At 44.4% G+C, this 25,717-nt stretch overlaps 1 protein-coding gene across 1 annotated transcript in view; it reads left to right on the forward strand.

Moving 5' to 3' along the window:
• camta1a (calmodulin binding transcription activator 1a) overlaps positions 1-25,717 on the forward strand; it is a 270,525-nt gene that overhangs the window by 196,387 nt on the left and 48,421 nt on the right. Inside the window, 1 exon segment of the mRNA XM_063886403.1 lies at positions 19,950-20,021. Within this exon segment, the coding sequence (XP_063742473.1) occupies positions 19,950-20,021 (72 nt within the window).

The following is a 25,717-nucleotide window of genomic DNA, read 5'->3' on the forward strand; positions in this document are numbered from 1 at the left end:
AAGATATACTGCTGTGAAAAATATACCACACCTCCCTGAAATGTTAGTGACCTTGTTATAATTCAAACCAGATTTATCATTACTGTGCTGCCCACTTCCCAATATATTATATCATTTCCTAGCTTATAATTTGGGTTATTCAAATAGCCAGCATGATGTTATGCTCAGAATAAAATAAAGAGAGACCAGTTTCATGTAGGCTCTCCAGGATGAAGTGTGTTTTGCGCTTCTACACTCAAGGTCATTATGCTATTATGTTAAACATCATGATTCAACTGATCATATCTGGCTAAGGAAAAGACCTCGCTGTATGTAAGCTTTTTAAAATGTTGTGATTCACTGATCCTGGCTTTTCGCATTGGGATGGCCTTGACTCTACATGCATCATGTGGACGTTTCTTTCAACTTCACACTGAGAGTATCTTCTTTAAAGGTAGGAAGTGGATTTTTCCCTGAGGGATTAGATTGACATTATTTCCCTGTTGCCTTGGATATTCGTTTTTTGATAAATATGCTAAAGGCCCTGCACTTGAAAATAAACATCCTTCCTTCTGTAAATGGCTAATCCCTTTGACTTGCCGCTGCCACGTCCATGTTCACACCCAACAGCCATTACAATGAGCTGAAGATGTGGAGCAGCATAGCAAGAAATCAAACCATGATAACAAATACCTCGGGCCTGGTTTAAGGCAGGGGCTGATATCTTCCGTGCACAGGCCTCCTCCTTCCCATCTCTCTTCTACACCCTCATCTGCCTCTCTTCCCGCTTGGAGCATTCCTGTGCTGCACCCTTCCTTTGCCCTCCACTGCCCCACCTCCCTGATCTCATCTGGAGACAGAGCAGGTGCTATGGAGAGATAGAGGAAGGCTGAGGAAGGCATCTCCACCCCGGCTAATGACGCCTGCTCCTTTCCTAGCTCACTATGCTGAAACTGTTTCTCCGCAGCAGTAGGGCTGAAGCCAGATGAGAGCAGGAAACATCACAGCAGGCGAGGCGGAGATGGTCTCCTGTAGATGAGGAGGAGATTGTTTCGAGTGTATGCACTCACATAACAAGATGCTCGCCCTCAAATTCACATGCGTACGCACAAACTGATCTAGATGAGCATATGTATGTATGTATGTACAGTATGTATGCGCTCTCTCAAAGCACTCGTATATCCCTGCTCATCACATTTCAGAGTTGCCAACACAGGATCCTGTCCATACACATGGCCCACATATCCTCAATCCTGCATATATATAAAGACCTAAAAGCCTCACTGGGATCTTCCCTACTTTATACCCCTATTGCTCAGAACGCAACCATCTTTGAACTCAGCCTTTATTTTGATTCAATATACACCCTTTTCTCATGATTTCATGCATATTGTACAGTTGTGACGCTATACTGTGACACTATGTCTGTACACACATCAACACCAAAGTATTCAAACCATACCTGTAGTAGTTCCTGTTTCAGTAAGTGAAGATGACACACACAGACTCACAAGATGAAAAAGACATCACAGCTGATAATATGCTTATGACTTAACCACCAATGATCCTTTTTTACTGTTTAACATACTATTTATATGTGCAAGTAAAGCACTGACAGATTGAAATTGTGGGACACACATTGTCAGCGGTGTTTAAATGTACTCTGGTGTGAATCACCCTGTCAATTAAGAAACTGGGATACCCTGTTAGGATCGGCTGGTTGAGCGGGCCGCCCATGTACAGAGTCTCTGCTGCAGTGGCCAGGATTTGAATCTGCCTCACGGCCTTTTGCTGTCCCCTCTCTTTCCCGCGTTCTCACTTTGGCTCATCCATCAATTAAAGACAAAAAAGTCCAAAAATATATCTTAGAAGAAGTTAAGAGTGCTGCTCTCAGAGGCTTTCCTATCGCTGGAGCTGAAGGGCTTTCTTTCTATGAGCTCTATTATGGCTGACAATGTGGCAAAATGCACAGTTGGGATATTTGGCTTATGGGGGGTGTATTTTTAACCACGGCAACTAATCAATTCATGTGCATAAACATTCAATAATATTTTGTTGTTAATTTGTGTTTTTTATACGTAGTTTTGTTATTATAAATAATTAATTCATTGTTAGGCTGTTCATTTAAACATACGGCACAATAACAGTATTATATTTAACTTGCATGCCAATAAAGCCCCTTTGAATTGAATTGAATTATAAAACAGTAATGTATACATACAATAATAAACACAGTAGTATCACGCTACATGCAGCATCACCCATCCTAAGATGCTCTTTTTGTTCTCTGTTTTTTATCATTCTCTCCCTCACCCTGACACTAATGGACACACACCATACACACTGTATTGTGGAAAAGCAGCATTTTCCATTGACCTCTGTGTCGCCAGACTGTGATATTCAGCCAAGGTCAGCAGTCATCAGCGGGAAACCTTCGGGAGGGAGAGGCGGTTGAAAAGTTCAAACAGCATGCGCATGAACACACACACAGATGCACATGCACTTACATACACAAAGTACAGCGGGGAGGATAATGGGATGTGCTCTGAATCAGGGATGCCACAGGTCACAGCAAGGGACTGTCAAAGAACACACCCTGTGACTCACACTCTTCATAAGTGAGCAGCACACACACACAAACACACACTCGTAGTAATGAAAGCACACACTCTAACATGAAATCTAATGTGATTTGCAGTTACGCTGTAGAGTTATGCAGTAATACAGTTAAATATATACAATGAAACTCTGATTTTAAATATTTAAACTGGCTGTGTGCATCAGTTTTACAAGAGTTAAACTAACTTGGCATACTTCTCCAATATTGTGAACACACACATACAGATACACACTTTCTGACACAGAATGAGAGACAAAAGGGGATGGCGGGATTAACGGATCAGTTCCCAATTTCCCCCAGCCGCCCAGAAGTAATCAGATCATCTTGCACCTGACGTGAGGCCTGAATTCCATTAGGCTTTATTAGCAGTAATTATCCCCTGCTTCCACCCCATGCTGTTCCCTCTCTCCATATCCTCAATTTTTCCTCCGGATCCTAACATTGCCCTTTCCTTTCTCCAACCAATTTTTGGGAGTTGGTCTCAACTTGCTCCCTCGTGTTTTATCCCATCACAAACTTGTCTTGATGGCTCTTTCATGTTCATGGCCATTATCCTTCTTCTTAGTCTCTGTCTGTTTCTTATTGGCCATTAGCCGCATTGAAAGACACGTATTCTTGCTGAAGGTCACCTTGACATACACGAATGAACACTTGCAACAATTGCACACATAATACACATTTTGCTTTCACTCTTAGTGGACCTAAGGATGAAAAGGCGACTTCAGTTGCCTTTCAACAGCGCTGAGGGATGCATCAGGCAATCTTCCCACTTCTTTTTACTTCTTTTTTTTTTTACACTTGTTTTTTTTTTTTTTTTTTTTTGCAGCGGGCCCAGAGATAGGATGGACAATTGTGGCCTCTTTCAAATAGTGTTTCTCACTCAAGCAGGAAGGAGCATGAGGACTACAGAAAAGGCAAAATCCTCCTGGGAGCGGCTTTTTACTCCCAGTTTGTGTTCATTTGTCCCCCCGCTCCCCTCGGCTGCCTTTGGGAGCGAGTCAGCACTTGTTTTATTGGCCGTTACTGTGTGTCAGGGAGCAAATCGGTTTTTACTCACAGGTGCGAGTGGAGGACAAGTGTGAGTGTTCCATTACTTTTTGTATCAGGTTGGAATTATCTGGGAACGGGTTTGTCCATGTCTCTGTGTGTTGATGCAGAACTGTACGTGAATACATGGTGTGTGTCTGTTTGTTTAAGAGACAGAACTATGTTTTCATATTTACTTGTTTGTATATGAGAAAATGAGTATATGTGTATATATGGGGTGCAGCAAAGTAGATGATGGAGCTGATTCCCTCTGTGCTGTTTATTATCACATTTTGTGTAATTATATAATTACTGCTAATCACCCACCTGAGGTGGCAGTGCTCTGCGGCAACACACTATTACAGAACAAACACAGCGACCTCAGCACATCTCACACTCATTAACACACTCCTCCCTCCCTCATTCTCTCCCCTGCTCTCCCTCTCTACATATCTCTCTATTGCTCCCATTCTCTATGCTCATTATCTCTTGTCTTTATTTACATGCATGAAAACACACATGCACACACATGCGTTCACATGCACACACGTGCACTCTCTATAATGTAATGAGGATCCCAATCAACCGTAATGAGATGAACAGCATTTCAGCGGCAGATAGGGGAAATTTATAGAGAGAAAATCTTCCCAGCAGGTATGTTTCCCGATCTGAAACGGAACCAAGAAGAAAGCATCTCCAAATCACATCTGATGTTCTATCCTCTCGACAGGCAGTTGAGAGAATGGGGTAATAGTGTAGCGTTGCCGTATACTGCACATTAGTTAACTGAATGTGCCAGTCTCCAAATGAGAGGGAATCAGGGGGGGTGTGGTGAGAGCTATTCAGACGCGAGAGACAAATCTCACGTTTCAGACTCCATTTCAAAGAACATGAAATTCAATATAGCACACCAATCTATTGCATGCTGTCATTGCTTATGCCAGTAATACCAATCAGAGATATTGTATTCACTCCTCTCAGCCTCCCGGTGTCAATTTATGTTTCTGTTTGCCAGTAAATATATTAAATGTCATTTAAGCCTTTTCGAGAAGTTGATTGTTTAGCTTTTGTTTTGTGCCGTGTGGTTCTCGCTGTTTGTCATCCTACAAATCTTGACACAGGCTTTTATTAATCTGCAGGCTGAATGGCAACTCTCACTAGCGCTCCCCAACGCCCCACTGTCATCTGCTTGGGTAAATCTCAACGCTAAATTAAATTTTACTCTAAGCAGTGGGCACAAATTGAAAACACACAGACAAATCTGGGTATTTTATTCACCCCGGTCAGTTTTAAATTGAGTGACATTTGAGGCGAGCATTACCGTGGCCACCCTCTTCCCTTCCTTGTTTTTGTGAAAAGAATCAAGCACACAAGGAAAGGAATTCTGTGGATGAGGGGATCATCCACACACTGAGTGGCACACACACAGTAACAAACTGTATAGCTGGCTCCAACTGAGAGGCATTATGGGGACTGACTGTGCGACAGGATAGCAGAGACAGACCCCCAAACATCTCGCCAACATAATGAGACAGGGCAGGAGCATTGGGGATTTTTGAGGAATGAGGGGGTTGGCGGTGGGAGGAGCCATTGCAACATGTCAGTCCTTATGTAGCCCACAGAGGATGTGCAGGACCCCTCTGTCACCGAGTGTATCTGAAGGATGGCAGCTGCAGACAGAGGCTGACACCAACAACTCAACTGGTTCATGTCAGGCAGGCAGAATGAATTTATCACAAGACAGAGACAGACAACACAGCCTAACTATGTTCAACAGATGGAAAAGGAACTTTAATTTTGTCTGCAGGCCTACTGTGTGTTGGTGTTTGTGTATGTTGACCAATCTCAGCTCTCACTGACAGATAACAACCTGCATGATACTTAAATAAGACTTGAGACATAGACTCTAGTTTGCACACTTTTTTTCCCCATCTCCTTCCACATTCGCCTTTACGAACTCTGTAGCACTGCAATTCTACCCACTCTAGAAATGCAGTCGCAGCACTTTATGGGCCTCACCGAAGCCTATTACTGTACAGCACAACCAGTGCTGGAGGCCTGTTTGTAAGTACTGTATACACAGATGTATGGCCGTCTTCATTCTCATCAAGTATCACTTAGGGATACACCTTGTTTTAGCTAATGGGTTGTAGCAATCGCTCTCAAAGTGTGGCATCTCAGAGGCAACTTTAGGCTTCATTACCGTCGTCATCAGCTAGAGGAGGAAACAACTAAAACTCTGGCTGCAGTATTTATTATGGGTCATGAAATCAGCAGCTGGGTAAATGTTAGTCCAAGTCTCCTGAATGAAGGCCAGAGTCTCTCTCTCTCTCTGTATCTTTTCTGGTCTCTGTTCTGCTGTCCTCTATATTTCGTGTCTGTGCTCCCTTTGAAAAACCATGGGGAGGTGTGCACACAGAGATGAGGGTGACTCCAGCCGAATCTCATTTAGGGCAGATAGAGGGAAGAGAGCCACCAGAAACCTCCACTCAGTTAAACCTGAGGGGTACCTGCCACGGAAGGAGGAGGGTATGCCGCTTTGCATGCAAATCTGTGCCGGGAGCCATCCGCCTGCCACCTTACACAGGGGCATGGGAACACTGGCGCCTGATTAACATGAAGGGTATTTGAACTCTGCTCTGCAAACATGTGTTAAAGACTGTGATTTTCTCTCCCAGTGTTGTATCCATCACGTGTGCTATTGCGCCTAGGAGCATAGAGATGACATTCCGTGACATTTCATGCGATCCATGTGTCATAAAGCTGACATAAAGGTTGACATACAGCTTACTTGACGATGGATTGGCTGTCATAAACATTGATGGCACTACATAACAGATGATGCGAAATTTTCATGGCACTGTCGTGACATTGAACAATGTCGCCTCTGCAATCGAACACGGAGCTCATTTTCCAAGCGCTGACCTAAATCTCAGTAATGTCACTTTGACCAACATGTTATGATTGAATGACTCCGTGATTGTACGCTATTTGTCACAAGAACTCATTATCCCGCGAAAATATCATAATCAAACTGTTATTTGTGAAGCCATTATCCACGCATTGAGGTCGGAGGAGATCAACATCTCTCAGTGTCTTCAGGATCCAGTTTCCTCGAATAAATTCTGTTTGCGCAGGTCTGTGTATGTGGGCTCCAGTGTAGGCCAGAGGCTTAGGGCGAGCCAAGGAGACTGGCCCAGTCCTCATCCGTATGCATGGCTCCTCCAGGACTCCTTTGTTTTTAATGATACCTGGTCTCATGCATTGTTTACTTAGATGACAGGTCTGTTTTCCCCTGATTTATAGCACTGTGGAATTCAAGGAGATACTGTACTTATTACTTTAAATGCAGAATGCAAAAACAAGTCAAACAGACAGGCTGAATGGGGGTAGAAGGGAGGGGTGTGTGGACATAAATTAAGGGTCATTGTTCCCCTTCTGCTCCGACCGAGCAGCTGTTTGTTGAGGTCTAGACGGAGCGCTGAGAGCTGATCACCTTTAGGAGGTCACCGCTGCTCTCAGCCCCCCGCCCCCTCTCACTCGGCTGCCAGGTCTCTGGAGTGGATGTGTTGGCATTGTCAGATTACCCTGTCAACGACATCTTTATATTTTATTTTGTGGATTTTGGGGAAGTGGCTGGGCGTCCTCTCTACATCCCTAAATACACTGTCAGGGTGGACCTCCCTCTGGTGGTTAAACAGCGGTGTCACAGTGTTAATAAAACATCACTTGTAACCCTAACCCTTTTTTCTTCAGCAATTATACTGGCCAGAAAGCTATGAAGATAGTGTACTACACATATATTTTAGAATAACTTACGAAAGTATGGGAAGCTTATGGCGAGGAGAGTTAAAGAGGAAGTCAAGATGGAAGAGGAGGTGGGGTTGTCATTGTTTTGACGGATTTAGTTACAGTTGCAAAGAGATCAATTATTCAACAGAGGCATGCATGGTCGCAGGATTAATGGCGCATAAAGGAGATAAGTCAACCATTGGTCTTGAACTGCTCTGCGAGTGAGGAAAAAGTAACAAGACAAACATAGAAACTCGTTTGACGTTGGCATTTTATATCCGTCCTTTACCATTCGTAACCTTGAGATTTCAAGAGAGAATGGGGACACGCTGCACATTCCGCCACAAATAACCATCCACATTTGGGGATATAATGTCAAAAAATGAGCACATTATATCATCTTGAATGCCGATTTTGCTTCCGAAGGACAGAAGTATCTCTCTGTCCTCCGACTGTGGAAGGATATGAAAAAGGAGGGCTGTAGTTGCTGTTGAGAGATTGAAACGATGCTATATATTACAACCTCTGGAGACCTGTCGGCACTCCAACTTACCACCCCCACCACCATCTCTGTGTCTGTATCCATCTCTCTCGCTTCCCCTCTCTCTCGCATTCTCACTTTGACTTTGCTCTGGGTCCTTTTTTCCTTTCTGCTGATACATTTCTCATCACACCCCCTTTGTGTATTCATACAGTGCACCTACCCATGTTCTTGTCTGTCTGTCTGTACTCCTATTTGTATATATGTGTGCATCTCTCTGCCTGATAGAATTTGCTACATTCAGGCCCCCTCCCACCCTACCTCCTCCTCCATCCTTGTCTGTTTGGGTTGCCAGGTTGTACCTGTCTGGTACTTCAGGTACGTTTTCGCCCATATATCTGTGTGTGCCTATAATTCCCATCTTCTATTTGTCTGCCTCCTTTATCTGTCTGTCTTCTTTATCTGTCTGCTCCCTAGCTGCTGCCCAAGACCATAACAGCCCCCATGGCCTTGCCTCTACTACATTTGAAATTACAAACCCTGGCCAGGCTCCCATCGTCAAACACCAAGCTTTGCTGGAATGTCAAATCATTTCACTCAGTCTGTCTCAGTCCAATTTTTATTTCTCCTTGTTTGTTTCCTTAGGCCATTATTACTCACTGTCTCTCCCTTGATATTTCTTTATATCTGTGTGCAACTGTCATGCACAGACCTTTAGTTACTTTAAGTTCTTAAACCACTCCTACATTTATTTAAACGTAGGGCTGCATGATATGGAGAAAAAAAGACGGGCAATTCTTTTTCCTCCAAATTATTTTCCCCACAGGAAGACAAATACCTGTCAGGTTTTATCCATTTCCACACTATTGATGTTGCAGTTCTTTGTCAACCTGATTTAATTTCTGTGTTTTTCTCCTGTTCCTTGCTAAATTTCAGCCGATTATGCTATGATTTTCCGGCACACAGTTACTGTTTCTTTCGCTTCGATCTTAATTTGGACAGCGGATTTGAAAATTGATTTCACAGGAGATGGGAAAACATTGCACGGGTATAAAGGCATATTGGTGATTTGCCAATCATGCAGAGCCTGCATTTTACTGACTAGCTGCAAACCCTTTGTTTAGATTAGGTTTTAGGAAATTCAAACCATCCATGATACTTCTTTCTTTCAAGCAGCAAAAAAAGTTGTGTTTGAGGTAATTAACCTTTCATGACATGGCAAGTCCTGTGAGGGGACATTTGCACATACTTAACAGTATATTTTACAGCTCTCATTTAATGTATTTTGTCCGGTTCTTTCTTCTCTCTCCTCTCAGTGGTTATCCTCACATGTAGCAGTAGTGCACCGCTGTGTCCAGAAGAGTTTCTGTGAAGCCCGAGCTAACCTTCTTCTTCCAGATTAGAGCTATCGCAATTAATTAAGAGTGGAGGGAGTATAGACGACTCTGGCCATATCAAAGCAGCAACAGGACACAGAGAGACATTTTGCATATGAGCGATGGTGGAGGAAGGAATGAGGGGAGGAGGGAGGGCGGGGGAGCGAAGCAGCCATGGTGAAGTGGGAGGATCAAAGCAGAGGTTGGTGGCAGACTGCTGTCCCCTGCTGTGCGGCTCAGATAAAGACAGGTTAGCGCCACAGGTCCCCTCAGTGAGAGGGGAGCCAGGCATGGGGCCAGGCAGGAGAGATGCATGAACAAACCAGCTTACAAACATCTCATAATAACTCAGGCAGAAGAAGCTCTCTGAATTAAAGTGTCACTTTTCATTTGCTTTCCTTTCCCTCTTTTTGGCTCAGTGGCTGATTTTTTTCTCTCTCTCTCTCTCTCTTTCTCTCCCGTTCCCTTTTTTTGTCTGGCTACCCCACCCTCATAACCAACCACCAACCCCTTCCTCCTCTTCATCAGACTCCGAACATAACATGGATTCCCTCAGTTGCCTTCCCCACTGTCTTCATCACAGGGATGCCCGGGGGCTCTCAGGCTCCTCCATCTGCCTGCTGTGTGTCTGTGTCTCACCCTTTCTTTCTTTGCTTGTCTCTCTGTCTGTTTGTGGCAATCACTGTCTCTCCAAATCCATCTTTGGTGTGTTTGGCTTTGTGTCTGTCTGCTTTGTGTCTGTCTCCAAAAAAGTACAGTCTGAAATATGAGCAAAGTTTTTGGGCTGTATTTCCATCTAAAGTGGAATACAAATGAACTATTATATAACAGTGGACATGTCTTTGGTCATAACCTAGCCACATCACTTTTACATTTTGTTGGCACTCCAGAAACATTTTGTCAATACTGTTTGTGCCCTCTGGTTTTAAAAAGCTGACAGCACCAAAAAAAAAAATAAACATTTGGTTTCAGTGTGATGATGGGGATCTTTCCTAACCTTGATTTGCCCAAACTCAAGGGCATGTGTGTTAACAAAGAATTGTGTGCACAGCCAGCTTTATTATTGGATTAAATTCTGTGTTGATAATTTGTTGAAGTCACAGAGGATATGACATAGGGTGCAGAATGTAGCACCTGGGTGAGCTTTCTGCAGTTCCCCCCTATGAGCGATGTCATTACTGTCATTGCTCTCAATCCAACTAACCCGGCCGCTGAGCCCGAATGGTTAAATTGGGTGTGCTGGGGGCAGAGGAAAGCGGGAATAGAATTGCACAGAAGCTGATGAAGGTTGTTGCCACGCTCTGAAGTGGAGCACCATCTTCCCCGCAGTGTTGCAAGTGGATGGGGCAGCTATCATTCTCTAATTGGGCACTGAGTGCCATCATAAAGAGGTTCCACAGTATGGAGAAATACAATGAGAGAAAAGACACAGACAGTATGGAAGGCCGAAGAGGGGCGAACCTGGTGCGCTTTAATGCAATGCGTAATGGCAGGTGTTGCTCTGCCTAATTTCACGCCTCTGTGAGCGAATGTGCACCCAGACGATCGCCACTTCCAAGCCCGCTCTCTTTCTCCCTCCCTCTCTCTGCCTTATCGTATATTCGGTCACTGTGATGTGTTTGTCCTTCCACACGACTGTGATTTGGCCTGTACAGAACGTGGACTTTGGTTCCCCTGAAACCTGGAAGTGTGTTTCGTAGGCTCCATGACAGGCTAAATGTGCAGCATAAGCACTAAAAAAAGGAGTACGGGGACATTTAAGGAAGCACGAGGGCCCGCCTCTTCCATCTGTCACATCCGGGCCCTATGATGAGGAATGCTTGTTCTTTTGCTTCTGTCAGTAATCTGGCCTGTTGGACTTTATGCCATAGGGAAGAGGCGACAGGAGGGGAATGGGTCAACCAATGATGTGTGTGTGTACGTCACAAAGGGGGACTTTCAGAGTGTGACACGGGGGCATCCCGAGGCAGCAGAGACGGAAACGCTTTCTGAAGCCTGATGCCCTGCCCAGCGTATTGTTTGACCCTCTGTTGTTCCACAAACCTCCCTACCCATCCTCACCCTCTTACCCTTCTCTCCTCCTCACCCGTCCTTTACCCTCCTCTCCCCTCATCACTGTTCTTCCCCTCCTCACCCTTTTTTCGCCCCCCCTTCCTGTAGTCTGTGTTTGTGTTGGGAAGATTAAGCTGCTCTGACAAAGCTGTGTTTACAAATATGCAGGCAGAGAAACAGGCCAAGCGACGCTGAATAGGAATAGAATACAAATTGCTTTTTTATCTCTCTTAGGGCCAGGGCGAGAGAAAATGTGTTTGCGATTGTTGCTCCTCCGCCTGTGAAGGATAAAGCCTCAGTACTGGGTTTGGGCTCCCTGTTAGCATTCATTCTATCCTCTCCTCTCTCTGTCTCTCTCTCTCTGTCTCTCTTTCTGTGTCTCTCTGTCCTCCCACTCCCTTTTTCCCCCCATTATCCTCTTTGTCTGCTCCACACTCTCTGTCTCTTTCTCGCCGGCGGGATTTTTTCTTTCTTCCTGTCTTTTCGGTAATCATATCTCCTCTGCTCTCTTCTCTCCTCCTTAACTCTCTCATGTCTCCCTGATGCTTGCTCCTCCGTCCTCTATATGTGCACATCACCTCGGTCCCTCAATAATTTTCTCAATTCCTCCTTCCCTTCATGCTTCCATACAAGCTGAATATCTCCCTCCGCTGCTCACACTCTCCCTCTCCCTTTTCCCCTCCATCCATCCTGTTTCCTCTCCTCCGCTCAGTAGGACTTGTCATGATTTACAGTCTCTCTCAGCTCTTCCTTGCTCACACCGGAGATATTGGAAATTTGGAGTGCCTATAGATCACGGCAGGAGGAGAAGCCGTGAGCCTTCGCTAATCAGCCCTAACAGAACTGTGGAGCATTACAAATCTGAGCTCTCTCTTACAATTAGGCAGCATGTCTGCCTGGCATAACCCACGGCAGGGAGGCTGAGCCTGTGATGTCATCTTCAGCAGGTCTCTGCCGTGTGTGTGTGTGTGTGTGTGTGTGTGTGTGTGTGTGTGTGTGTGTGTGTGTGTGTGTGTGTGTGTGTGTGTGTGTGTGTGTGTGTGTGTGTGTGTGTGTGTGTGTGTGTGTGTGTGTGTGTGTGTCTGTGTCTGTGTGTCTGTGTGTGTGTGTGTGTGTTTTAGGAGGAAACAGTGGGTTGGACGGTTTGCTCTCATTAATGCAGAGGACATGCTCCCCTTCTCCACACAGTGGCACTTTTATCCCTACCTCAGCTAACACAAGGGAAGGTTAATGGGCGGTCATACAGACTCAAACAATGCCATATATGTTTAATAAGCAGCAGCAGCAGTCTCACCATGTGAAGCTTTTTTTAATTATTTCATTTTCAATACAGGACATGCCCTGAGGAGCTCAGCTTTTGAGGACAATGTAAAGAAGAAGGATTAAAGAGCAATTTTCCTTTTACTACCTAATACATATTTTAGTGTCATCTGTACTCCTGAATCTTATCCAAATCCTTCCCTGTTTCCATTCTGGCACACATGAATTCATACCCAGGCTCTGTGTTGTTATGATTTTGGCCATTCTCCAGCAGATGCATTTGGGTTTGAGTAAGCGCAAAGGAGACACTGGCTACGGGAAAGTCTTTCTACACTCAGCTGTTTCCCACCCACTAAAAATGACAGCTAAAACCTGACCTTTGACCCTTTGTCTTTAAACTGAGGCACGATAAGCTGATTGCTGTATCCATTACTCCATCTTTTAATGGAATGAAGTGCCTGTCGTGGTTGATAGCCCCGGGCCCGTAATGCAAACAGATGCTCATTACTCTTTTTACTGCGAGACATTTTTTACATGGCGATTGTAGACAGGGATTCTAGAGGTCCACTCAAAGGTTAGGTGATAAGGAAATGGCGCCTTGAGATAATGACTGGTTTCCATTTTCCATTTTACCTTTTTACACATATACTTAACATCCATTTGTAACCTGTGATCCCTCACATTAGGATAATTGGCTGAACGCCTCACATAGACTTTTGAACCAAATCTATTTTGCTTTATTATGCAGCAGACTTCCACATACATTTGCAAAACATACTATTCGAATTTCAGAAACAAAGACTTGACTTCAGCTAATTTAATCTGTAGTACATCTCCAAAGTAAGGCGCTTTTTCATGTGTCGAGCAATGTCAATTGAAGAGGAGAGGAAAGATAACTTGAGTTTGAGAAAGTTAAAAGAGAACATTTGCAACGCTGTGTAGGCCTCCGCTCATAGTGCGGGTACTATAGAAACACAGTTTGACTTTTGAGAAGCTGACAGTAGCGCTGCAAGGTTTCTGAGTTTTCCTTTGTTGACAGGCATCAATGTGTTGACCCCTGTTGTAGGCTGAGGTCAAGGCAAGGCTTTTACTGGCTCTTTGCAAAGTATAAAAAACAGCCTGATGTATTCAGTCGTCCAGTCCTTTCCCCTCTCCTTTTGTGTTACGGTTTTTCAGTGGTCGTGTTACTTTAAGTGAATACTGTGCGCCTTTTATGCAGAGCTACATTCAGTAGAGCTGAAGTCGCAGCAACAGAGAACTGGTCAAGTGTTTTATTCAATGTGTTTTTATGTATGTAACCTCTAAATCCATTTGTCACAGGATGCTGTTAATCAGAATGTTATAGGATGCATGAGGTCTGATGTGCAGACACAGATGGTGAAGTCTATAAAATCCAAACATGTACATTATGGCATGCATCCATTTTTTCACTCTTACACCTATTTATAGCTTTTGGTGTCAATTAATTAATCAACTTAGAAACATACATATTTACTTACCCATACTTTTCTATCACACGCAGGTCACATTTCTAATTCTCCTGGCATATTTGCTTTATTGTTATTTGCAGGTGTGACTTGGCATACACTAAAGCATGTAGCTGTGTTTGCGCCTTTGTGTGTCAGTGTGTGTGTCAGTGTTTGGTGGCATGCCGTAGGCCCCGTGCCACCCTTCCATCCCATTAGCTGAGCCCAGCCCCTGCCAATGTCTGCTTTAACCTTGGCCAGCGGGCTGGAGGAGAGGGAGAGTAATTCTAACCTTAAAAACCTGCTGATTAAAGCTAGTTTGGTGGAATTCGATTCCACTTAATGCCTTTGGCCGTGAGCCCAGCTGGCTAGCATTAGCATCAACAGACACCATGTCTTCAGTCAGGGAGACAGACGTGCATGAGTTTCCTCTGGCATGTGCAAAAAAAACCGGCTGTAAATCCCATCGTCTTTCTTCCTGTCTTTCTTCTTCTTTTCTCTCCTCTGTCTCTCATTCCACTCTCATTTCTCCCTCATATACCCAACTTCACTGCAATGCTCCTCCCTGAAATGACTTTTCCTCTCTCAGTGCTTTTTGTGTGGCAAGCGGTCAGGGCTTCCTCTCCAACTGCCTCAACCCTGTTATTGTTTTCCTCTTGAACTTGATGTATAGCTCTGTTTACCCGTCCAGCGTGGCTAATTAATTCTCCTCCTCAGGGCCTGTTTATCAACTGTTTGTGTTTATTTTACAATGAGTATGCTATTTTTAGAGCCGGCCATTTCCATAACACATTTTTTTCTGGAGCATCATTTGTATTGCTGTGTTGAGGAATTTAGTGTTGCTTTTCTTTTTCTTTTTTCTTCAGCTCGGGCGCAGCCTGCCAATTCATTTTGTAGCCCGCTCAGTTTTGACTGATTTAGAGGCTGCAGCTGGTCCAACGGAGAGGACCGGGGAGATAAATCTGAGCCTCTTTTGATTTATTATGTATAATGTCTCATCAACCGTTCCTTAAGTCTTCAGATGCACTGAAGAATTATACTGTTACAACTTTACAAGTAGTGGCTTATTTAAAGGGGTATAAAGAAAAAAATCTTTATGGAAAAAGCAGATGCTGGCAACAAAGCCCCATTCATTGTGCCAGCAACATACAGGAGCTGTGCATTTCTGTTTAAATCCAAAAAATGCACAAGAGATAGTTTGTATTATCGGCATTCTGGGCAAAGTGCCACCCTACCAGACACTACAGTTAATTTGATTCCCGCTGAACGATTGGAGAGAGCAGAGCAGAGCGGCTGAGTGTAAAGACAGCAGGTGAAACGCAGAGCATTTTGGTATCAGTCGAAAATGAGCTCATCCTCCAAACTGGAAGTGGCATTCTTCAGCCGTACGTCATCTAATCACGTCTGTATAGAGCCAGAAATCGCTGGTTGATCAATAGTCATCATGGATGCTGTCAATGACCAGAGTAGCTTGAATCTTGCATGGTCCATGAATCTCTATTGAGTATGGATTTTGCGCTCCCTGCGAGGATGGGGTTTGATAGTACTGCCTGATTGGCTGCTGCCTGAGCTCTATTTATGCTGCTGCGCCCCGGGCTGAATCACCTGCCCCAGGCCTCCATGTGAACAGACATATAAAACCATGCACACAAACAGTAGTACACACACTGAAAATGATGTGTTCCCTCTAATGAAGCAGTGAGCCAGAAGTGACTTTACCAGGTGGATGTCCATGCCGACAACTTTATAATAGTGCAAAGCAAGCCACTCAATACAGTGAGTGCTGAAACATTCATATGAGATCAGACTTTAGATTATTTATATACACAGGTGATGAAATGTGGGAACAAATGTTAGATAAGGAAAGATTAATGGGCACACAAGTCATTCATGATTTAATGAGAGAACTACCCCTTTTTCCTGATACTATGATTGATTTTAACTGGGGTCTAGGCAGGTAGGATGTAATTTTAAAAATAAGGAAAAGGATATTCAAAATGCCAGGCATATTGCCCATTCATGCACCATATTTGTGTGTGTGTGTGTGTGTGTGTGTGTGTGTGTGTGTGTGTGTGTGTGTGTGTGTGTGTGTGTGTGTGTGTGTGTGTGTGTGTGTGTGTGTGTGTGTGTGTGTGTGTGTGTGTGTGTGTGTGTGTGTGTGTGTGTGTGTGTGTGTGTGTGTGTGTGTGTGTGTGTGTGTGTGGACAGACATCAGACAAACTGACAGTAAGACGTTTGCATCACTGCAAGAAAACAGCAAATTGCCAACATAAATAAGGTGCCACGCTCTAATTAGGACTGTCTTCACACATCATTATGGTCTAATGAGAGTTTCCCCTCTCTCTCAGCCTCACTTTACCGGCGTGTCTTCTTGCCAGTTTTGCCACCACAGACTTTTTGCATTTTGCTAACCCATCTCTAGCTGTGCCTGACACCTGTCAGCAATGATGGATGAATATAAGTAAGGTGTCGCCAGGGCAACTGGCAAGCCAGGGGCAGCAGAGGCCTCTCGAGGCAGGACAGGTACCCGGTGGTGGCCCTGCCTTTATATGTGAAGGCTTTATTTAGGCCAAACTGTTTATCACCGCGCTGTCTGGCCTGCTCGCCCTGTGTGATCTGCGATCCGGCTCCACTCACAGGACCGCTTTAACACCCAAAGTGGGGGCGTGTTAAGGCCAGGCGATAATACCCTCTCATTGGGCAGAGCCAGAGTTTCATTGCCTTGGCCAATCGCTTGAGTGACAACACCAAATGAATTTGCTGCATCAGTGTCTGACTTTGGAGGACACACGTCGCTGTAACTCTCTTTTCCTGCTGTCTGCAGTGACAGCGCATGAATACATTATGGCTGCCTGTGAATACTCCTATAAACCGCTGTGTGTCATTGTTCAATTGTGTCTCATTTGTTCCCCAAACATTAGACCAATAACATATTCACATCTGTTTATGTGTGTGTATGTGTGCTCGACACACCTATGTGTTTGTTTTTCGCAGTTTTTGTGTCGGCACTTCAAAATTACACACTGGGAAACTGCACTTTTAATGAGAGGATATGTGTGTATGTGTGTATAATTATGGTTTAATTGCTTGCCCTGTGATGTGCTGTCATCTGTCACAGCCCAAAGACAGCAAATAATGGTTCTGCTGTCGTCACTTTGTCACCCAGACGCTCAGCATGCAGAGAGCAGCAGAAACACCAGTAACTGATATGCGTCTTGAATTACTGATAAGCGCTCGGGTATGATGAGCTTTGTGTATGTGGGCGTGCTTCTGCTATCAAAAGTGTCTCGGCCAACCTTTCTATCTCGGTCTATTGTTATTGTCTGTGTACATAAGGGGGGCTGCGTGAGTGTGAAAGCACGTATGTGTGCTTCTTTGAATATTTCTGTGTTACTGAGTGGGTGTAGTTTAGTGCTTAAAAACTCATTGTCTAATCTGTGTGTATGTGTGGGTGGGTGGCAGCGTGATGGGAGGGTGAGAGTGCACAAGATTAACTTTGTGTGTGTGTATGTGAGGCAATGGTTTGATGCCTACTGTATATCGGCACTGACGGGTGCAACAGTTGTGTTATGCTTTAAGCTGCTTGTTTGTCTGGCACGCTGCTTGGTGTGGTTGAGAAATGGAGTAAACAGAGGGAGGGGAAAGCAGCCTGGGGGCTAATTTATTCACTCTCCAGTGGCACTAGTCAAAGAGGCCTGTTGCACTGGCCCACCTGTCAATCCTGAGGAACATGCCATCGCCTCATCCAGCTGCACACAGCCACCCAGCCCACTCATAGAGGGCCAAGCGCTTCAGGCTAGAGCAGCATTAACCATGATATATCAATAAACTGTTGGTAATCCGAATTAACAAGACAGCGAGTTTATTTAGCACATAAGTAGCATATTAAACATCTGGCATTTTCTGTGTGCAGTGGAAATGAATGCAGAGTAACCTGTTAAAGCGGGAAGCCTGTGTTAAAAAGGGTGAGTCCATGTCATCCCCTGGTGCTGTTCTATCTGTGTTTAGCTTTAAAGTCAAATATTGAGTTGGCAGAATGGCAGCATTACTGTTTGTAAGCATCTTTCACAAAAATATTGCAACAGATGACGGTAGTAAAATGCATAAACAGTTCAATGCCTTATAAGCCGATGTAACATATTGCATCACAACTGCCTATCCCCCCCCAAAAAATGCACAAAGTATAGTTTATGACATAAATAACTACAAAACCGCACAGGAGAAATGTGCGAGCTGCTAGCAGTTTTAGTTCACTGTAGTAATGTGATGTTCAATGCGCTGTGGGAGTGGGAGGCAGCGTCTGTCCGTTGCCAGCTCGGAGTAATGGATGGCAGAGCTATGGGAGTGGGAGGAGGCATACATCCTATTTCAGACAGCTGTAATGGATGAGTCTACAGCAAAAAAAATAATAACGAGAGGAAGTCTGCATGCTCTCACTATCTCAAACTCTACACACGCAGAGTTTGGTAGTATAGAAACCGGTTCACAAAAGATGCAACCGCAACAATGGAACACCTGGAGAAGGAATCGAGGCCGATGTGACTTTTGTTGTTTTTTCCAAATTGAATGTAAGATGTCTGTGTGTGCGTGAATGTATTGAACACACAGCCATACATACACTTTGTGATTTGTTCTTTTTTTACCTATCTAATGTGTTTCCCACCATGTGGCCAGTGTGTAGCTGTGCAGTGGATGTCTGGTGTAATTAATCAGACGGTTTGATGTCGGTGAATGGGGTCTTTTACAGACTTCCTCTGGAGGCCCTGCTCTTTATAAATAGGTATTAGTTAAACAACACGGGCACATAACACATCTCGAGGCACATATTCATCACAAGGTCCTCAAAGCAATGCAGCCCAACGCCACTGTGCCCTCCATCCCTCCTCCCTTCCCCCATTTCCAACCACCTAACCATGTCTACAGCGCTGGAGGAAACGCACCTTAACTTATTGAGCTTCAGAATGATGAAGCTGTGTCATGACTGTACATGCACACACTCTCACTAACAGTGCATGTGTCACTCCAGCTTTGATTTCTCCTCATTTCTCAACAAACAGTTACTGTATACCAAAGTGGATTGGAGTGAAGATCAACCCTCCCGACCTGCTTGTTTGATTTATTGCTGGAAGAACCGAGCTCCCTTTGTTAAGTGCAATCCACCCTTCCATTGTATCACACGAAAATCACAGCATATTTCCTATATAAGGTGAGGGGGGGGGTTGTGCTGTAGATTGTTCTTGCGGCTGTAAACAAGCAAAAACAGGCCTAGCAATCCCTCTGGGTCACCTGGGAGCCGGGGCCTAGGGTCTCCGGGAGAAGGATTGAGGAGAAGGATAAGTGCTGCCTTGCTCCTGTTCCTCGCTGCTCGGTGCTTCGTTGCGTTAGCCTCTGCTGCCGGCCAGTGAAAAATGTCTCCTGGCCGCTCTGCCAGATACCAGGAGGCGTTATCAGCTCTTTCTAGCGCTCTCTACGGTAACGAGCCCCCAGGCCCAGTATTATCTGTTTACGATAAGGATATTAATAACACTGTGCTTTAGTTATGTGCAGGGCTGCCCTGCGGGGTGATGGAGGGGGCGGGGGGGGGGGGGGGGTCGGACTCGGTTACACCTGAATCATTCTGTCAGGGGCTCTCTCCAAGCGGGATGGAAGGAGTCATATGGGGATGCTGGGATGGTGCTGAATTGTTCACAGGTTAACCCCATCCACTTCCTGCTTCCAGGTCACACTCTTTGTTTCCAGGAACAATAGCTTGACCATCTGGCAGTAGGTCAATGTGGGAGACCAGGTCACAGCTGTCCTGGTCAGCCTGCAGTGGTGGAAGAAGTTTACACCACTGTCCGCCTGCTATCTTTACTTTACTCTGGTGTAACGTCCTCCCTTGTCTTATTTTCTTCCAGTGTCTGTATGGCTGCTACGTCCACTCCTCCATCATCCCCACCTTCCACCGCAGGTGCTATTGGCTGCTCCAGGTAAGACCTTCTTTTTTCTCTTTCTCCACAGTTCAAGACACTTGAGTTTCACTCTGAAACTCTCCACAAGAGCTTGAATGAATTGCGTGATATCAGTTTCCATTTAACTGAAGCATTTACCTTTGACAGCCGGCAGGCAGACATCAACCTATCCCCCCGCCACCTCCCTCTCTCTCTCATCTCCTTTCTCTCCTCAGCCTCCATTTCCCTTATCTCTCCCAGTCATTCACTTTTCTGATGGCATTGCCCATACACGCCGTCCAGCACGAGGGCGGTATCTCAGTCTGCTAAAAGCTTTGCCATCTCCCCTGTCTAACAGCTGCAGTGATGGGCAGTAAAAGCGTGATGGAAGACGTTCACTGTACAGTAGAGTGTGCTTACAGTGGATCGTCAGGTCTGCAGGATGAGAGTGGTTGTAAATAGTATTCCTTTGATCACCCCCCCATACATCTCATCATTCCCATTTAGCATGGCAGCTATTATTGTTCGAAGGTGCCTGATACGTACAACCATACACACACAAGTGTAAGGGAGCATAAAGCACACATACAGAGAATGAGGGTGTGTGTGAAGCTGCTGCTATTTCTGTCTACCTGTCTGTCGTTCTATGTATTTGGGATGGATACACTTTGGCAACAATGCTGCAGGTTGCATTTCTCTAAGTTGTATTTTCTGAAGACAAAACTGTTGAGTCACAACATCCCTGCTGTACTAAATAGACCCAGAAGGCAAATTAATTTGTTGTCTAACCAACCCCCCTCACAATGTCTGCTAGCAAAAGAGGAGAGCAGGCCGGTTGGGAAAAGACAAAAGGGAAGAACTGGCCTCAACAATGCTTAAATACTAATCAAAATAATTAGAGTGTTCCCACAGCAAACAAAAGCTTTCAAACAACAACAGTTTATTTCTCTCCCGCTTTCTCTGTTGGCTGTGTGTGTGTGTCACAGGCAGTAATAACAACACGAGCTCACTAACAGCTTGTCTTTTCCTTTCTATTCCGAGTTCTATCAGCAGAGTTTCTCAGGTTACTCCCTCTCTTTTTTTTATCCAAAGGATTAGAGGTACAGTGTATTGTTAAAAAGTCTAAACAATGAAAGCAAAAGAGACAATGATGCACGGAGTCTATTATTCTCAGTCTGGAAATAACACAAAACACGGTGGTTTATGTTTAGACCTGGAGAATGATCAGAAGAAGCTCTTGTTCTAGTGAGGCAGCAGATCATCTCTAATCTGCTTCAATTTGTAAACTGTCAGGGAAATCTTGTGTTGATTTTCTGTAGTCATTTTGTGGTTGAATGAGGAGCTCCCGTATGGAATGGGTTCACATATTTTCCAAGTCTATCTTAATACAATACTGACATTCCCATATGTGCATTGCAATACTAGAGACTGTAATCATTCCTCCTGTCAATACCGGCCAAGAAGAAATCCTCTCCTAACATCATTTCCATGTGACTGACGATTTACAAATCCAGTCTATCTTATTTGCAAAAATGATTTCTAAACCTCCCTCAGTTAAGTGTGTAACTTCCACTCTTTGTGGTATGAACATTTCTCCTTTTCTCCCTGTTGTGCTTATTTTCATAATTGACACGCTTTAATGTTCAAAAAAGTCTTTATATGTCTCATACTGCCTGTGCTGCAGCACCTCTTTCCGCCCTTTGCCTGAAACCAGAGCTTAGCTTTTTTTATAAGCTTTACCAAGAATAATGTGTTGAGCACTGAACAACATCACAATTCTAACATTGTGATGTCACTTTGTTACAGAAGTTAACAAAGGAATCCAATGGAGGTGTTTCAGGCAGTAGGGGCTTGTGTGGGAGAAACACCTTAGGATTCAGGCCTTGGCAGACCATTTACATGCACATCAACTTAGTATATAACACACGATAGGAAAGGGAAAACTCCAAAAAGCATAATAGGGCCCCTTTAATCTTTCATACTAAAAACTGAACATTTAAAGGCACCCACTTTCTTTGGCTAGCACTTTCTGCACTGTACTACAGAGAGAGGAATGTGAATGGTGTCTCCCAACCTTGGTGTTGCATTAGTAAAGGGTCTATACACGGCCTGTGTGGACTAGAGACTTTGATTCAGTACTCTAAAAAAGTACATACGTATGGGTATTTTATTTTTAAAAGTGAATCCTTTCCTTTGGTTGAGCTCAGTCCTAAAGGAGGGGCTCACCTGGGAGGTAAAAACATGTGTACACACAGAAGGTGAATAATGCAGAGAGTTTGGGTCAGCCAGGGTCCCTATTTTTCACTCCACTGCCAGTTTTAGCACATGTAAGTAAACACTCATGAAACTTTGAGGAGTTCTCTGACTCAACTTTTTTTTTTTTTGTCCTGTTACTGCAGAGCATCAGCTAAGAACAACTGAGTAGTTGAATCCCTGGCCTTCACCTCTCTGTCTCTCACACTGCTCAGTAGATCTCCCACATGTCTCACAGGGCCCAGCTGTGCCGCATCCCCAAAAAATTAAGAAAACCTTCTGCTGTGCGACAGAAAACATTTATTCACAACCAAGTGTTTTCTTTGACACTGAGAATTTGTGGAACCCCAGATTTCCATCTCTTTCTCAGGCGGTTTATTGCAGAACATCTGGGCTGACGGAATGCACGATGACATCAGAGGTAACAGATTAGACCTCTTCAGTCCAGACCCCTACAGATGCAGATAGACCTTCAACACCTGTCCCCTCAAGCCAGTTTCATTCAGACCAGTCAGCTCTGGTTAAAACAATCTTCCCTTCTCCACCTATCTCCAGTCTCTGCACCCTCTGTCCCTGACTCCCTGTGTACCATTTGCTGTGTCCATATGAGATTTGCAGGCAGTAGTCTGTCAACAGCAGAGCAGCAAGGAGACTGGAGCTCCCAGAGCGGCAACAGGGAAAGGTCACCAGTGAGTGAAAAATGTAAATATTCAGCCAACCAGCGGCCACAGTCACGGAGAGACAGGGATGAAAATAACTCCTATTACACAGCACAGACAGGGAGGGAACACAGAGGACAGGGAGGGTGGACACAGACTGTGAATGAGAGAGCAGGGAGATGGACACAACTTTTTAAAAGTTAGGCAAAAAAAAAAACTCTAAAGGAAGAGCTGGAGAGAAAGATAGATTCACTGATTTTTTTAAAAGAACACACAGCAGAATAGAAAGGGGACAGTGTGTATATATGTGTGTGTATTTTTAGATGTGTGTGTGCAAGAAAGACAGAGTGAGGTTGATGAAAGGTATTTTAGCGAGGGGGGGTTAGCCTGTGGGTGTGTGCCTCTTTATCCACTCTTTATCCACTCTTTATTGAGTCAAAGCCTGGGTAATGAGACAGGGGACGTGATGGAAGACCTGCGAGGGGGGTCCTCTCTCACTCCATTCATTTCCTTTTGTTCTTTTCACCTCTCACTCTCAATCTGCTCATCCCCACCACACTACCTCCACCTCTCTATGGCATTAGACCACTTTAAAATGTCTGGCCCATCCCCGCAAATGGCTGAGACTAAAGAAAAGTACCACCACAGTTATCTGGGGTTGCAAACAATGAATCCAAATTGCTGCTGAGACAGAGAGTTGCCCAGAGCAGGCTGTGTGGTTTGTCACTCAGAGAAAGTTCTTATTTCATTGGAATTGGGAAGAATAAAAATAGGGCTTTTTGTTAAACTATATATTTTAATGCTATAGCAACAAATTACATCATAAACATTACGGCTGCACAATATAAGGAACAATGTGAAAACGCTGTTGAATATTGCAATAAAAATAATACCTGTGATAAATGAACAGATATCGAAACTCAGTTCTGGATTGTTGCTGCAATCAGTGTACTGCTAAAATACAACAAATTGCTTATTGAATGAACAAACAAAAACGTATTTCCAACATATTTTTATTGAGCAAATTGAAGATCGAACTGAACACAAAGGGCAACGAATACAAAAAGATTGATTGTAACATTTCCTCTCTCTCAACCCTGAGTGCAATATTGCAGTCGTTAGCGATGTGTGTATCATGCAATCTACTTTGTAAATGCTGTCAGCTGGACAATGCATAACCAGATACTTAAAAACATACTTCTATTAGTACTTAGTCGTTCCATCTTCAAGCTGCCATGACACACACACACACACACACACACACATACACAGACACACACATTGACACTGAGGATCCCTCCTATTCTGGTGGCACTGATTGATTCTATTGCTCCGTGTCCCCTTCTCTTGTTTAGTGCTAATCGAATGTAATTCCCCGCCTGCGCCTCTCCATCAAATCAGACAGTGGAGTTTGTGCTGGCCGACGGGGGCACAGAGGTGGGGATAATTATGATATTAATACGGAGGGGGTCTGAGTGGAAACTTCATTTGTCCTGCTGCCTGCCACGAACACAGAGAGGGGTCAATAGCCTTTCCCGCTTTTCCTACTTTAAAGAGGAGGAGAGAGGGATGAGATAATGAAATGACTAGTAAGGCAGCAGGGAATGCTGACGACCTTGTTTCTTCACAGCTATCACTTTCTCCCTCTTACCTTCCTCGGCTTAGGCCACTGTGCTCTAGTCTCTGTCTCACAATAATACATTATTAATATCACCATTCACTGCAGTTACATTTTTCTTATTACATTAGTCCTTCAGAGTATAATGACTTTGGAAGCACTTGAATTAGTGTGATGTAGGAAAATGAGTTGTCAGTGTTGTCCCTGTGATCATTCCAGCACTATTAGACAGTATTTCAGCTAGTTTAATTCATGGAATAATTCAAAGGTTACTTAATTGGACAGGCAGAGTGATAACTGTGATTTAAGAGAACCTTGAGCAGTGGAGGCTCTGTGGCGCTCTCCGTGGTGCTGAAATACTCTCTTCTAACCTTTAAGACTGTTCAACACATCAGTTTTTTATTTATGATTTATCAAAAAACACCCATCCCCTTTGAAGTCCCATGTTATTCACTTCTCACCACAAACTCTCCAGTCTCCAAAGATCAATGTACCTGGGCAATGCTGTCAGCACATCATGTGCAGAGCCTAACACATGTACTCAACGGCACGTCACCAGTCAGGCCAAAGGCCTCTCTCGTCCTCTAACTAATTGAATTGGAAAAGTTGAGTAGCTCCTTTGCTGCAGTGATCCAGAATAGGTCGGTGTGCAAGCAGGATTCAGTAGCTACAGACCCAGAGCCACATGCCTGCAGGCTAAAGGTAGACAGATGGATTCTTTATATCTACCAGAGTCCTCTATTCATTCGGATCAGTTTAGCTGCCTCTGTGTTGAGCACTGGGAGACAGGTGCCGGATTCAGAGCGGCTCAGTTGATGTGTGATGACGGAGCAGAGCTGTCAGGTCCAGATTCACATCAGATACGTCCAGACTATGCAAGGCTACATAATGAATATTTCACTGAGATAAATCATGGATGAGCCTGGGCAACGTTCTGTTGATTTCACAGAGAGGGTAGAGAGGCAGGAAAACCTGGCGAGGTTTTGACTGGCTGTCTACAACCTCAGGGCAAATGGAGGCAGTAGAAATATAATTGCCTTTAGCTATGCAGGCTGTTGTTTGTATCAAGTGGAAATGCACCTCTACAGAGTATCAGATCAGATTTATAGCATATGAATTTGACTCCTATCACCTGACATTACTGTTCAACTCAAAACCTCAACACCGGACTGACAGGATAACGGGGGGCAGTATATGCACTGTGA

This window comes from Eleginops maclovinus, chromosome 1 (genome assembly GCF_036324505.1).
Source record: "Eleginops maclovinus isolate JMC-PN-2008 ecotype Puerto Natales chromosome 1, JC_Emac_rtc_rv5, whole genome shotgun sequence".
Taxonomy (NCBI): domain Eukaryota; kingdom Metazoa; phylum Chordata; class Actinopteri; order Perciformes; family Eleginopidae; genus Eleginops; species Eleginops maclovinus.